The 17,035-nt window shown below is 39.2% G+C and overlaps 1 protein-coding gene across 1 annotated transcript in view; it reads left to right on the top strand.

The window, feature by feature from the left end:
* Window positions 1–17,035, top strand: part of NCKAP5 (NCK-associated protein 5) — a 914,632-nt gene that overhangs the window by 833,537 nt on the left and 64,060 nt on the right. Inside the window, 1 exon segment of the mRNA XM_006894461.1 lies at window positions 13,203–13,281. Coding sequence (XP_006894523.1) covers window positions 13,203–13,281 — 79 coding nt within the window.

Genomic DNA, 17,035 nt, shown 5'->3' with positions numbered 1-17,035 from the left:
TTTAGTCCTAGGTCCATGATCCACCTTGAGTTGGTTTTTGTGTATGGAGTGAGGTGTGGGTCTTGCTTGAGTCTTTTGCAGATATTTTTCCAATTTGGAAGCAAGGATTCTGAAGCTTCGTCTGACATACATTGGACATGTTTCAAGTTGAGATCAATCCTTGGAGAGGGACATCATGTTTGGGAGGGTGGAGGGACAGCACAGTAGAGGAAGACCCTCAATGAGATGGGTTAATTCAGTGACTGGGGTAATGGGGGTGGGTGTGTCAGAGACTAAAATTGGGCTGTTGTACATAGGGTTGCTATGAGTTTCAAGTAACTTGATGGCACATAACAACAACTAGTTACTAACTATCATACTGAGCTCTGGTGACTTAGAAGTAGGGAATCATGCTGCCAACCCAAAGCTGCATGGTTTGAATCCACCAGCTGCTCCACAGGTGTGTAGTGGGGAAATATGGGTGTCTCATCCTGTGCAGTTTACAGCTCAGAAAACCAACAATTATATTTAATTATGGATGTTTAAGGTTTCTCAGAGACAAATGCTGTTCCATTTCTTCACTCAAATAGCCTTGACTCTCAAGAGCCATAAGATCATTTTTTAAACTCCCTGAAATCCTAGGCAGAGCATGTTCTTCATGGCAGTTTTCTGTTACGGTTGTTGCTTTAGTCTCTCCCACTTCCATTTTTTTTTGCCGTTGGATTCCTTGGTATCATTCCTTCTTTGAAAATGTAGATGTCCCCTGCATTATAAAACCACAAATTATAAGCATATCTAAGGCTGCCCTTGTCGTGTCACTGAAAGGGAAGAGAGAACGTGAACATGAAGAAATGTGCAGTGTGCCAGAAATCCAATCCAGCTGATCTCAAACTCCGGTAAGCCCCTTATCAGAGGTGCTGAAGTTAACTTGGTCCCATTTAATACAACTATGACAGCTAAGGGTATATCTTCACTGTACAGAAGTTATCAACAAGAAAAAGGCCCTGTGTTGGCTTTTACAATTTCATTTTTACTTTCTTATTGCTTCCCAGTGCTGGACTGATTTGCCATACTTGCTGTCTCTTCTTAGCAAGCTTTTCACATGGTAGCAATAAAGATCACTCGGTCTGTCCTTCTGGAGTATCTGCAAGAAACACTCCTACTATTATCTGGGAAGTTAAGAGATCCCCTAACCAACTCCAGAAATCCAGAATCAGCACAGCTGTGCTCATTTTCCTAGTCAGCTCCAAGAGAAAATTAGTCATGTTAGGAAGCGTTTTCTTACAGAGGAATATTATTAACCAGATAGCTGACCATTTCTTTAAATATAGAATGAAATACAGAATGAAATGCTTGGGCAGAGTTGGTAGAAGGGAAGGTGACAATCAAGTGGGATCCGCCCCCCTCCATAATCATCAGCACAGATTAGGCTGAAATTACTAATTTCAGAAAAAACATTGTGGTAATCTCTTGGGGGACTAATATAGGAATATTAGGTAAAACCTATCTAATAAAGGTTATGAACCGATATAGGAAGGAGATTAGATATAACGTAAGATGGATTCTAATACTGTGGCTCATTGGTGTGGTGACCCAGGAGTCTGTTAAAAGTTTGGAATTTAAGGGGCTTTCCCCAACTAGGATTCAGAACAAACCCACTATCTGCCTATGTTAGTACATGCTTTAAAGACACATTGTCAAGCAGTTAGAGATTAAAACAGCAACACATGATGCATTCATTACCAGTCAGACTTTTTCCTGACAAAAACCACTGTTCAAAAACCTTCTAACATAGCATGCCATCTCTTACTCTAACATTACATTTGCTTCAAAAGATCCTAAGGCATTGTCTTTCTTGTTCTCTCCAGTGACAGTCACAAAAGGACTGTTCTCACATCGCAGACCCTTCCATGCAGCAGTCCCCCACTTGGTGCACTGGTAATTGTGTATCCATTTCAGCATTGCTAGATCCATTCTGAAATATGCATAAATGTCTCATGGATACTTTGCTGAATTAAAATCTTTTTCCTCTCCTCTGAGCCTTAATTAGAGTCTTATGTCCCCATTTATGCCATCATTTGCAGGCCACTTAGCTCTAATTTTTGTGTAATTTAGACAAGGGCCCTGATGCCACTTTGGACTTTTATTTAAATGATATAAAAGCATTGTAATAGAAGAAAAGGCATTCTGAGGAGAGTTGCACTGGGATTAGGTCAGAAAGAGGTGCACTTTCTTTGCTACAAGTTGTAAATTTCGCCTTCCTGTGGATTTAGAGAATGTTCTGCAATGAGAAGTCTCAAAGAAGACAGCTCTAGGCTCCTATTTGAATATCCCTGGACAAAACAAAATCATTAACAGAATTAATGAGACCATATACCTTCATTACGCACTGGGAAAAGATGGCCATTTTAGTATGGGCATTTTAATTTAAATTATGGGTGCTCTCTTCACCCAGTGTTACATAGTCTGAAAAAAAATCACATATGCTTATTAAAAGGCTTCAAATATTATCCCATTAAAGTAATACACTAATGATGAAATAGCATAAAATAGTGCAGTAATTACATAAATTGTTATCATCTTATTAATTTCTGAAAAATGTTACCATTTCAGCTTCCTTCACTGAAGCAACACTGTTCTAAATGCTATTTTGATGCTAATAAGTACCATGCATATACTTCCCTCCTTTTTTGCAATGATTTCTAAATAACATAGAATGTAATGCCTCCCAGAGTTTTTGTCTCCAAGGATTGCTCCCTGTTGCACTTTGGTTCATTTTGATTCTTTATAATGAGCTTTGACACCAAAACTTTGTTCTTATGGGACATTCTTTTTTTTTTATTTTATTAATTTAGTTTGTTTCTTTTTCATTTCAATGACAGAGATTTTGGAATTCCATTCATTCATTGTTGCACCCTTCTCCCCGCACAACCCCCCCCCCATTTGCTCTTCTCCTTGAAAAGCAAAAGAAAAACTCCCTCATTGGTACACATTCCCCCCGCACCTCCCCAAACCCCACCCCCTACCCCCAAATATAATCCACTCTGCAACCCTCATTGCGTACTCCTACGATAAAACAATGCCCTAAAATATAATACTTTTAGACTATTCTCTCCCCCATAGACTTCAATAGTGTAAACATATGGGACATTCTTGGTGCCACGGTAATTAGAAAAAGAAATAAGTATAGAATTCCAAGTGACTAATGCCTTTCAAATATTGGATTTGATTCTGCAATGATGTATGTAGATTGGTCAGGAGTGAGCCATTTTCTCCCTTTCTGCATGTCTGTAAGTTCATTCTTCCCTGGCCTTTCTAAAGATAGGGTTCACTCAGATCGAATGGGTGCCATCATATTTAAAGGCCACCTACCTTTGATAGACTGGATTTGATGCAGTACTTGTCTGCAACAGCAGAGCTCCTAGAAATGGATGGTAGTTAAAGGTGTACTACTAGAAGACTCCATTGAAAGACGTATGACAAATATGAACCAAGAACAGTGCATACTAATTGCTAGTTAGTCACCTCACGTTGTTGTTGTTTTTATTGCTGTTGTTGTTAGGTGCTATCAAGTTGACTCCAAGTCATAGTGACCCTGTGAACAGCAGATCTGAACCTTGAACAAATCGTCCTCACCATTTCTGCCATGCTCACGTCCATGGTGGTAATCATTCTATCAACCCATCATCTCACTGATGGTCTTCCTCTCCTTCACTGACCCTATACATTTCCCAGCATGATTTCTCTCTCTGAGGACTGATTCCTCCTGAAAATATGCCCCAAGTAAGTGTGACAAAGTATCCTTGCCTTTAAGGAGCACTCTGGTTACACTTCCTCCATGAACATGTGTTTGTTCTTTTAGCAGTCCATAGGAACCCATGAGTCCAGTACTCTTTGCCCATACCACAATTCAGAGGCATCAATTCTTCTTCTTTTATACTTATTCTTTGTCCAATTTATAGATGTATAGGAAGCAATAGAAAATACCAAGGCTTGTATTAGGTTCACCTTAATCTTTAAACTGACATCTTTGCTCTTTAGGATGTTGGAGAAGTCTTTGGTAGCCTCTTTCCCTAATGACCATTGCTACCAATTGTTGCTTATGGATCCAAGCAAGGTGAATTGTTGACAGCATCAATCTTTTCTCCATCTATCATGATATTGCCTGTTGGTTCATGGGGAAGACTATTTATTGTCTTGACATTGAAATTTAATATATATTGAATGCTGCGGTCTTTGATCTTCTGCAACAAATGTTCCAAGTCCTCTTTTTAGCCAGCAAGGTTGTATCAGCTGCAGATTGTTGATGAGTCCTTCTCCAATACTGATTCTTATTCTTTTTCATACATATAGTTTGTATATAGACTGTATGAAGCAGTCACCTCATACTACTTGTTAGAATTTGTATGACTTATACTGACTTATGCCTGTTCTTGCGACAGCAACCCCTAGCCAGCAGACTTTCTGAGACAAGCATTAGCCAAACGTTTCTTTGGCTTTGTGACCACACTCCTTCTTTGCAGGACTTTGCCGTGTGCAGGCTGTCCCATATGAGTCTGTCTTTGGCAGATTACTAGCCCTGAGCCAGCAGCTTGATATCACTACCAATACTCCTACGTAACCAACTAACACTCCGACACCTAGCTACTGGAAGATCAAGAATGAAAACGAATTTTCATTTCAGTTTATGAAAAATATAATGAGTAAAGGGAATCTGCTGCCAAAATAAATTACATCTCCCATTTCAATAGGCAAATGGTTTGTTTTTAAAAATTATTTGCCAGTTTGCCTTAAAATCTCCATTTATATCTAACATCTCTGTTTGTTTATGTTTGACCTCTATGCTTATGTATTATTAGAGCTGTCAGTGATGCCATTCTGGGTCACTCTCCATTTCCCTTCTCTTTGTGTCCTCTTCATCCATTCCTTTCAATTTCAGAATCGTCTGCCTCTAGTGGCCCAAGGAAGCTGGAAGAACGTGGAGCCTTGTCCACAAAGCATGTTCTTCTGACCAGAAGCCGTATTTCCTGCTTGCTGTTTAGTGCATGTAGCCCTAGAAAGTATCAAACCTAGGAGCTAATGGGCAGGACTGCACTATGGCTTCTGGTGTTTTTGTGCTGGGTTTGGGTTTTTTGGGTTGTTTTTTTTTTCCTCAGTATGATACATAGAGAAAGATGATGTTTTAACTGAGGGGTTGCCTAGAGAATAAGTACAGAAGGAAGCATCAGAGTTTAAAACATAAAAGCACACTGATTTTTCTTCTGTTCTTAAATAAAAATATGGATTAAGAATACTTGGAAAATTGCCTTCATATATGGCTAACAGACACTGAGAAAGTAAAAGCCATTTGAGGAAAGGAAGGTCTGATAAAGATAGCTACAGTAATGCACGACATCCTGACAAATGGAGCAAAAGCAAAGGTCTCAGGGGTCAGGAGTGGCCAGACTAGAACTGAGATGCTGTGTAAACTTCAGCAAATCACTAGCCCTCTCTGAGCCTCTTTTTATCTATAAGAGGAGAAATAGTTCTGATTATCTGCTTCTTTAGAGTTACACAGGCTGATGGCGATGATTTGCTCACATCCCACCATGCTAGCAGGGCACCTCTGAAGTTTAAAATTGATAAATTTAGAAACAATCCAAAGGAAATGTTATTTTACATAACAAGTGGGGAAAATATTATAGAATATATTGCTGGCATAGACTGAAATTATTTATAGATTTCTTTGGAGTTCCTATAAATGAAGAGAAGGCTCCTGAAGGATTATTAATGGAAATGGACATATTTACAGGATATATTCCTATCCCTTTGTCAGGCTATCTGTGGTTACCTAATCTTCAACAAATCACTGAGTTAGGTGAACCCAAAGACAAAGAAGTAGCATTTTTTTTTGGCAGATATCAATTTTTTTAAATTATTTTTTTTCTTCATTATTGACCATTTTCTTCCTCCCTGCCTCCTACATCCCACCCGGCGAGGCATCCTTTGTTCCAGATTGTTGTCATACATAAAATGCATAATCATACATTCCTTTCAGACAGTTCTCATCTGTTCTAATGCAGTGTTTATTTTGTATCCACTCCTTTTTATTCGCCTCATCTTCTTTTTCATTAATTACATATTTTATTGGTTTGCATATAATGATTTATAAGACATCATGTTTTATGCATGTACACTGTGTTTTATACAATCTTTCCATTTACACTGTATTACACTAATGTATATTGTGGGTTTTCGTCCCTTAAAATCATCTTACATTCATGTAAGTATGTAAGACAGCTACTTCATACCTTGTGCTTTAATATATCCCCATTTGAGATAGATAATTTCTGATTTGCCCATCCCTAGGGAACAAGCACATCCCTTTTACTTAATGATCTTTTTTAAAAATTATGTATTGGTTTGCTTATAAAGTGTTTATACATTGTGCTTCACACTATTCTTCATTCATATTGTGTTTCATATGATCATTACCATATATTAAGTTTTATAAAATTAATCACCATTGGACCTTGCCTATCATTACCCTATCTTTTCACCTCGATCCTTCTCATTTCCTTACCTCCCACTCCCTCCACCCAACAAACTGTGCAACCCTGTAGTTTTGCTCCTATCCATCCTCACCTTTCCACTCACACTCCTTCCCCCCATGGGCCCCCGTACATGTTTTACTAGTTATCCTTCTATTTTTGCAATAATTATCATATGCAGTACTTGTCTTTATGAGACTAAGCTAATTCACTCAGTATAATGTTTTTTGGTCTCTCCTAAGTTATATAGTACTTTTCTAAATTATTGCTCCTGAGTGCTGCATAGTTTTCCATTGTGTGAATGCCCCACAATTTCTCAATCCATTCAGTTGCAGTTAAATATTTAGGCTGCTTCCTTGTTCTTGCGATAGTGAATAATGCTGCTATGAACACTGGTGTATAAATCTCCATTTGTGTCTCAGTTCTAATTTCCTTGAAGTATATTCCTAGTGATGGAATAGCTAAATCATACGGAGTTTCCATGTTCAACTTTTTGAGGAAACATCAAACTGTCTTCCAGAGTGGTTGTACCATTTTGCAATCCCACCAAGAAAGTAAGAGAGTTCTCACCTCTCCACATCCTCTCCAACATTTATTACTTACTAAACTTTGCCACTGCTACTGGGGTGAGCTAGTATCTCATTGTGGGTTTGATTTGCTTATCTCTTATTGCCAGTGATATTGGCCATTTCTTCATGTGTCTATTGGCCATCTGAATGTCACCCACTGTGAAAAGTCTTTCCATATCTTTTGCCCATTTTGTAATTGGGTTATCAGTCTTTTTCTTGTGGAGGATCTGTAGGATTCTGTAAACTTTTGAGATCCTTGTCTGAGATGATATTGCCAAATATTTGTTCCCAGACAGTAGGTCTTCTTTTCACTCTGTTGGGAAATGTTTTTTATTTACATAGGGATTTAATCTTTAGCAGGTCCTATTCATCCATTTTATTCTCTCCAGATTGTGCATTTCTGGCTGTATTTAACAGTCTCTTTATACCACAAACGAGGCGTTTGAAGCTTTGTTTCAGTTTGTCTTTTATGATCTTTATGGTTTTGGGCTATACTCCCGGGTCTCTGATCCACTTTGAGTTGATTTTTGTGTGTGGTGTGAGATGTGGATCCTTTTCCTGCTTTCTGCAGGTAGCAGTCCAGTTTTGTTAATACAACACCGTTTGTTGGAGAGGTTATTATTTTCCCATTTGATAGATTTTATTTCTTTGTTGAATGTCAGTTAACCACAGATCAAGAGGTTTTCGATTCTGTTCCATTGTTCTATGTGCCTGTCATTGTACCAGTACTATGCCACTTAGGTTAGCACCATTCTGTAGTAGGTTTTGAGGTCAAGGAGTGCTATGCCTCCCATTTCATTTTTGCTTTTCAGAAGTGCTTTGTTTATCTGGGGTCTCTTTCCTCTCCAAATAAACTTCATAATTTTCCTTTTGAACTCCTTGAATAAAAGGAAAAGGAACAGTTGTAAGCAAACCTTAATGATTGGAATGTGGAATTTGAAAAGCTTGAATGTAGGAAAATTGAGCATTTTTTTTAATTGAGCATTTTTAAGAAAGAAATATAATGCATAAATACTAGGTATTGGCTTAATGAGATGGATTGGCCTTGAATATTTTTATTTACACAGTCATATGCCAGAGATGAAAAGGGGAGGTAAAATGGGATTGTTTTCGTAATTTAAAAAGTCATTTCTAGATCCATCTTGAAATACAATGTTATCAGGACAATATCCATACACATACAAAGAAGTCAAATGAATACCACTATAATCCAAATATATCTATATCTATGTATCTATATATCATCTATATATCTATATCTATAGCTACCTCAACAACAAGAGCCAAAGAGGAGGAAATAGGAGATTTCTATCAAGTTTTGTGGTCAGAGATCAATTGAATATGCATTAATAATATTGTGGGACTGGAAAGAAAAATATGGAAAGAGAGGAGAATGATCAGTAGTCAGAACACATAGACTTGGTGACAGAAATGATGATGGAGATAGAATGATGGAATTCCGTACAATTAATTATATAGTCATTGCAAATACCTTTTATAAGAAACATAAAGGCAGACTATACACATGCATTTCAATTAATTGTATACCTATAAATCACACTGATTACATCTGTGGAAAAAATTAGTGGAGAAGCTCAATATCATATCTGAAAACTAGGCCACGTGCTGATTCTGGAAAAGACTGTCAACTACCCATATGCAAGTTCAAATTAAAGCTAAAGAAGGTTAAATAAAATCCACAGGAGCCAAAATTTGACCTTGAGTCTATCCCTCCTGAATTTAAAAACCATCTCAGAAACAAGTTTGAGGCCTTGAACATTAATGAGCAAAGACCAGATGAGCTGTGGGTGGATATCAAGAATGTCATCCAGGAAGAATACAAAAGATCATTACAAAAACAGAGGAGAAAGAAAAGACCAAGATAGATGTCAGAAGAGACTCTGAATATTGCACTAGACAACCAAGAAGCCAAAGCAAAGGGAAGAATTTAAGGAGCTGAACAGAAGATTTCAAAACGCAACCAGGAAGAGAAAGTAAAGCATTATAACTAAAAATGCAAAGAACTGGAGTCAGAAAATAAAAATGGCCAAACTCGCTTAGCATTTCTTAAGCTGAAGGAATTAAAGAACAAATTCAAGCCTCAAGTAGCAATACTTAAGGATGTGTTTGGCAGAATATTAAATTATCCAGAAAGCATTAAAAGAAGATGGAAGGAGTATACAGAGTCACTGTACCACAAGGAATGGACTGACACAAAAGTATTTCATGAAACACATATGAGCAGGAGTCTATGGTGATGAAGAAGTTCAAGTTGCTCTGAAGGAATTGGCAAAAAATAAGGCTCAGAGTATTGATGGCATACTATTGGCATGTTTCAACAAAAATATACTGCCCTGGATGTGCTTGCTAAGTTGTGCCAAGAAATCTCAAGGACAACCATCTGGCCAACTGACTGGAAGAAATCTATATTTGTTGTCATTCCAAAGAAATGTAACTCAACAGAATGTGGAAATTATCAAACAATATCATTAATATCACATGAAAGCAAGATTCTGCAGAAAATTATCCAAAAATGACTGGAACAGCACATCAACAGAGAAGTGCCAGAAGTGCTGGTTGGGTTTAGAAGAGGCCATAGTATTAGGGATATTGTAGCTAATGTTAGATGGATTTTGGCTGAAAGCCAGGAATGCCAAAAGAATGTCTGTGTTTCATTGACCAGGCGGAGGCATTTGACTGTGTGGATCACAACAAACTGTGGCTCTGAGAAGAATGGTAATCCCAGAACACTTGATTGTGCTTATACAAAATCTATACTTGGATCAGGAGGCAATTGTCAGAACAGAGCAAGCAGACACTGCATGGTTCAAAATCAGGAAAGGTGTACAGCAGGGATGCATCCTATCTCCATACCTTTTCAATCTGTATGCAGAACAGATCATGTGGGAGTCTGGGTTCTATGAGAAGAAATGTGGCATCAGGATTGGAGGAAGACTCATAAACAGTCTATGATATGCAGATGACACAACCTTGCTTGCTAAAAACTAAAGAAGATCTGAGGCATTTGCTGCAGAAGATCGAGGACTATAGCCTTAAAAGTATAGAATATCAACATTAAGAAAACAAAGATTCTCACCACTGGGCTGATAGATAGTAGATTGAGAGTGTTAACAGCTTTAGTTTGCTTGGCTCCACAGTCAACACTCTTGGTACCAGCAGCCAGGAAATTAAAAGACAAATTGCATTGGGAAAGTCTGCTGTCAGGGACATTTCCAGAGTATTGAAAGAGTAACAATGTCAGCCTGGAGACTAAGGTGTGCCTGATCCAAGCCATGATCTTCAGAATTACTTGCTATGCATTCGAAAGCTGCACAATGACTAGGGATAATAGAAGGATAATTGATGCCTTTGAGTTGTACTGGAGAAGAATATTGAATCTACCATGGACTGCTTGGAGAACAAACAGGTTCATCCTGGAGAGGGTAAACCCAGGCTGCTCTTTGGAGTCAAAGATTCTGAAGCTCCATGTGACAAACTTTGGGTATGTTGCAAGGAGGGACCAATCTTTGGAGAGGGACATCATGCTTGGAGGGTGGAGGGACAGCACAAGAGAGGAAGACCCTCAATGAGATAGATTGACTCAGTGATTGAGGTAATGGGGATAGATGTGTCAGAGACAATAAGGTTGGCTCCAGATAAAGCAGGGTTCAGAGCTGTTGTACATAGTATCGCTGATTTGAAAGTGACTCAAAGGCACACAACAACAATATCGATATTGGGATTGCTTTGAACACATAGATTGCTTTTGGTAGGATTTTCATTTTCACAATATTGAGTCTTCCTGTACATGAACAGGTAGCATTTTTCCAATTAGAGAGACCTAAATATCTATCCACTCTTTCCCCATTCTCTCCCCAACTCCTTATGTCTGTGTTATTTTATAACAGCAGCATTATTCAGTATTTGTTCTTTTGTGACTGAAATATTTCACTCAGCATAAATGTCCTCCAGCCTCCCTCATGTTTTGTAATGTTTTATGACTTGTTTTTCACTGCTACATAACATTCCATTGTGTGATTGTACCATAGTTTTTCTATCCATTTGTTTGTTGGTGAGCAAAGGGGTTGCTATTGTGAATAATGCAGCAATAAACATTGGTGTGCATTAATCTCTTTGAGCAGTGGCTCTGGTCTCTTTAGGGCATATTCCCAATACTGGAATTTCTGGGTTAAATGATATTTCTATTTCCAACTTTTTGAGAGAAAAAGAAAAGTTGCACCAGACTGCCTTCCATAGTGGCTGTACCATTATACATCCTCACCAGCAGTGAAAAAGTTCCAATCTCCCCACAACCTCACGTCTGTGTATTGTTTCCTGCCCTGTTTAACTTTGCTGTTGCTGTTGGGATGAAGTAGCATTTTAGCTTTGCTCTTACTTAGCATTTCTGCTTTTCCTCTTTGTCTTTCATAAATGTATGCTACTACACAGTTAGGTGATGAGGGCTGCTTATCCCATTCTCACACTTTGTGTGTGTGTGTGTGTGTGTGTGTGTGTGTGTGTGTGTGTGTGAAGGTTCCACTAAGCAGAGAAGTACAAGTCAACTCTCCTCAATCACTCCTTGTAAAGGTTAAGTTAACTGGTCCAATACTCTCTTGAGCTTGCTGTCATCCGTTTACCAGCATCTACAGAGTAAACATTGATTACACTTTAATATTGGTGCCTCAGTCATAAAATATAAATAATTGATCTTATTGCATTAAGTATGAAAAATAGGAGGTAAAAAGTACAAAGGTAAATCTAGCTCAAGGTCAGCATGCAAGCTTGTGACTTCCTCCATTGTATCAAATAAAGGTTTCTGCACATTCCACACAACCGCCTGGCCAAATCCATGGAGGATTTGTAATTGTGTGTGTCCACACAGAACCTCATTGCATTACACAGCTCACGTTATCAACATTGGCTGCCCAGATAACTGGCTGGAAGGAATGGTAAAACAGCCAGGCAGGGTCATTCTGTCTTAATATTGAAGTCAAATCTACAAAAGGCATAGTGGAACAGATATTTGAGAAAAACACAGTTACCGCAAATGAACACGAATCTGGAGACAGACTTCCTGTTTATGACTCTCAGCTTCACCACATTATTGTTAATTATCTTTTCTTTTCTCAGAGACTGTCTCTAAAATAATGTTAACACTGGCACCTGTCACAGAGGGTGTTTGCGGACTTTGAGCTTAAACAGTCCCTCCCACTGTAAGAGTCCTGTGTCTTTACAATTGTTGGGGTTGTTGATATTGGTACTAATTCTCCTGCTGATATTAGAGACCTAGATTTTAATGCCAGCCTCACCACTAACTTTATTGTATTCTCCTTAAGAAAACTTGCTGGACTTCAAAGCTGTCATGTGTAAAATACTCCAAGATTTCATTGCATTTTTTTCTAGAGTGCCAGTTGGTGCTATATCATCAGGCACTTGGATATTTGAGCTAAAATATAAAGGGAATGCTTTTGACCTGAAATAGCTGGGTAAACATCTTAGGGCTCAAGTTCACTGAGCACACAGCACAATCACCTCATGTTTCATTCTGGAAAGAAAAAAAAAGAATCATTTTATCAGAGAGTTATATCCTAAGGAAAGGGTCAGAAGACTGAATGTTGTTGTGTACCATCAAATTCAAACCGACCCATAACTGACTCTCCAGCAGGTTTTTAGAGACAGTAAATCATAAAGGTGGAGATAGCTCATCCTTCTCCCTAAGAATTGAAGCGCAGCTTCTAACCACTAGACCATCGGAGCTCCCTGGAGACCTAACATAGATCTTTATTCTTACTAAAATAACTTGTGGAAGTCATTGACTCTAGAAGAATCTGATCTCCTTAAGCTTTAATTTATTCTAACTTTACTAGATATGGAAATCCAAATTTGGTGTCTCTAAAATCTTGGGCACAACAGGACACCCTGTAAATCCTCACTTTTGGAACTGGGGTTATATTGTTGAAAATATGCTCTTAAATTAAAACTTGTAATAAAGCTAAATGATGGGTTGGGTGGGAAAATACATACACAGATACACACCTTTGTGACTGAATACATTATAATGATGATTGAAAAGATTTGGTTAATATAATAAATGAGAACTTTTAGTCTTTTCTTGTTGTTGCAGACAAAAGAAGCAAATGAAAGCCTGCAAGAAGATGAGGAAGATGCTGTTGTGGACTCTGCATTTCAGAGCCACGTCCTAGGTAAAAACGCATGCCTGGTCCATCTTTAACTGTGGGACAATGTCTACATGCTTTCATCTTTATGACACGGTGTGTTCCTGGGCATCAGGTCTAGAAGAGACTGAATTTTAACTTCACACATGGTTAGTGCCTATATAAGTGAAGTCAGTGGCCTGGTTTGACTTCTCTTGGTCAAAGAACTGAACTAAGTGGCTAACAACAGAATGATCAGCCATGGATGAATGCTTTGGTTTGAGCCTGGTTATGTCCTCCTCAAAATAACCCCAATGTAAGCCAAGCCCTGGATAAAGCATATAGCTGGGAGGAAGGGCATTTGGAAAGAAGTGAAAGTGAAAGCAGATAGTCTCTTTAGAAAATATATGACCCCAAGTAAAGAAGGGGCCATCCTCCCAGGAAGGGAAGCAGCTGGGAGGTCCAGTATCTCTGAGGCGGGGTGGTTATATACTGTGGGCTTCCTTATTTGGGCGTGCCTTGGGGCGGGGGGGGCTGGGCCAATGGGATGATGTCATGAAGAGTTTGAACTATGATGGGTGATCCCTATTTAAGCCATTGTTCTTGCATCTTTCTTGTGTCTAAACTAACTAACTATTTTACTTTGACCGTAGTCTACCTTTACTGCACATGTCAGGGCTGAGGTACTATGTTTAAGGCTATATTGTGACTGACTGCCTCTGAAAACCTGCCAGAGCATCAGTTGTGGGTCAGTTCCAACTCAATGGTACACAACAAGAAGAAGAAGAAGCAAACATGACCTTCTGCCGCCTCATCAGTATTTGTATCAACATTCTTGTATCTTAGGTTCTGTCTGACTTTGCCTGATTCTGACCTTAACAGTTATTGTCTGTATCTTCAAAACTGAAAACTACCCTAAAATAAGGTAGTCAAAGCAGTTTGAAGAAAGCATTGCAATGTCTTTTAGTTCAAGACAAAAAATACAAGGAAATGAGCTGACGATTTCCAACTTGATAAGAAGTGAAAACTTATCAGTGCAAAAATAGAATTGACTCTGAGTCTAAATAATGTCCCTCTGAGAAGCATATTAACTCTGAATTAACCCTATCTCTATTACTGCATCCAGAAATATTTATTGTAAACATTTATTGAGTGAAGATGGGAAGTGGTAACTACCTACATTAGATATTTTTTCCATTGAGTATTTTTAAGCATAGAACCAAATAAATGAAATATAGTTTTACATAATCTTCAGCTTGTGTTTCTCATCACTGCAATTGGTTAGAACTCTGATTACAGATATGTAGTGCTGTCTCTGAGATAACTCTGGCATGCCAGCTATACCTTGAAATTGTTCATGGTCCCAGACTTCAGAGTCAGGTTCCCAATGCAGAGGGACTTTGCTGTTACATTTTCAGCAGCCAGGAGGTAACTGGTGATAGAGGAACTGTCTGTGATTGTGATCCTTGTCAGGAGATAGAAGAGATGATAACTTTAATAGCTCCTGGCCACCTTAGACACATAAAGAATGAGTTGTTTCTCAGCCTCTGAAAACAGCTGGGAATGTTTGCATGCAGATTATCTAGCTCTTCCCAGACACCAATGCAGGACAGAATGAATCATTTCTCCAAATCATATTTGGGCAGAGGGTTAGAGTGAGTGCTGGACTCCAGACCATGACAGGTCCTTCAGGTTTCGGGTTCCGGCGCAGTCATTATGCCCAGATCCTATCTTTCCACTAGCTGCCAGGGCTCAGCATCCCACTGCTCCTGGACCCATGATGGTATGGTCTCTGCCTATTGTCTAGTGTATGCAGCATCCCACAAACTATTACTTACAGTTGCCTCAGGAAATTGTTGTACCCTACAGTTTAATGAGACTGGTGCCCTGTTATTCTTCTTCTCATTTATAATTGGGGATGAAAAAGTCCTAACAAACAGCTAAATGAGTGCAGCCTGAGTAAGATTATTATTCTAAAAGGGTGTCCTTTATTATAGTTGTCAATGGAAAAGGCTTAAATTGGTATCAGTTCTGTGTAGTTAGCTAATAACACAAGTTGTATACTGTTTTCTAGACTTCAGTCTTGACGATATGCAAAGCCCTACTGAGTCATCATTTTTCCCTAATGAGGCATTCTTGATCCTGTAAAATGTATAAAACTAGAGGCTGAATATTTCTCAAAGAAGCATACCCATCTAAGTATTTTTAAGTGCGCTAGCAATCCCCTAGTTCTCTACTATCGAATATGGTCACCATTAACCACATGTGTCTATTTAAATGGAATGAAATGAAAAAATTCACTTTCTCCATCACACTCACCACATGCCGGGGCTCAGTGGCTACATATTCAATATGTTCTGCGTGATCATTTTCAACACTGCAGAAAGTCCCCTTGGACAGCGCTTCCCTAGATTGCTCAGCCCCGGTTATGTGCCATCAAATCAATTCCAACTCATAGCAGACACATGTGACAGAATGCAAATGCCCCATAGAAGGGAGCTCTGGTGGCCTAGTGACAAGGAGTTGTGCTGCAGTCCCAAAGGCCCACAGTTTGAATCCACCAGATGCTCCGCTGGAGAAGGAGAGGCAATCTCCTCCTGTGGCAGTTGGATCTGATTCGACAGCACACAGCAAGTAATAAAAAGAAAAAAAACCAAAAAATTTAAAAAAACAAACAAATGCCCCATAGAGTTTCCTAAGTTGTAATCTTCTTAAAAGTAGATCTGCAGGTATCTTCTCCTCCAGAGCCACTGGTTGGTTCAAATGACCAGCCTTTTGACTTAGTACTTAACCAATGAAGCAGGAGGAGAATGTGGTGCTGGCAAGGAATAGTGCATGGACTGCCACAAGAGCAAACAAACCTGCCTTGAAGGAAATGCAGCTGCACTGATTCTTAGAAGCAAGGATGGCAAAGCCTTCGTTGCACACACTTTGAGTGTGTTGCCAGAATGGGCCAGTCTTTATGGAAGGAAATCAGCAAAATGGAGGAACACCGTCAGCCAGCCAGATTGACACAGTGGCTTCAACAATCAGCTAACACATAGCGTAGGATGTCAGGAAGTGGGAAGATGGTGCAGGGCAGGGTTCAAATCTGTTGTTCATAGGGTTGCTATAGATTACACTCAACTCAACGGCACCTAACAGCAACAACATAGTGGAAATTACTAGGATTTTAAGGATTAGGCAGGGTTTGGTTCAGTTATACATGTTGTCATGTGCCATCAAATTGCCTGTGACCTATAGTGTTCTTTTGTACAGCAACTCTGAAGCCTGTCCTGTCCTGAGCCAGTCTCACTAGTTCCAGCACAACAACCTCAATTACCCCAGTTACTGTATCAATTCATCTCATCTGGGGTCTTCCTCTCCTGTGCTGTCCTTCCACCCTTCCGAGCATGATGTCCTTCTCCAAGGACCGGTCTCTCCTAGCCACATGCCCAAAGTATGTGAGACAGAGCTTCAAAATTCTAGCCTCCAAGGAGAGACTTGGTTTTACCCTCTCAAAGACAGATATATTTGTTTTCTTGGAAGTAGTCTGTGATATGTTCAAGGCTCTTCTCCAGCCTCACAACTTGAAGGCATCTATTCTTCTTCTGTCATCCTTAGTCATCCAGCTTTCTGATGCATAGCAAGTAATGATGAAGGCCATGGCCTGGATTAGGTGCACCTTAGTCTCTAGACTGACATTGCTCAACAAGGATCTTCCTCTCCTGAGCTGTCCCTTCATCCTCCAAAGCATGACGTCCCTCTCCAAGGACTGATCCCACCTTGAAACTAGTATTAAGTATAAAAAAAAAATTCCTAA

Source organism: Elephantulus edwardii, unplaced genomic scaffold (genome assembly GCF_000299155.1).
Source record: "Elephantulus edwardii isolate Elephantulus edwardi_28Jun2011 unplaced genomic scaffold, EleEdw1.0 scaffold00143, whole genome shotgun sequence".
NCBI classification, from domain to species: Eukaryota; Metazoa; Chordata; class Mammalia; order Macroscelidea; family Macroscelididae; genus Elephantulus; species Elephantulus edwardii.
Note: the sequence above shows the minus strand (reverse complement) of the source record. Positions and strands in the feature narration are given on the sequence as shown.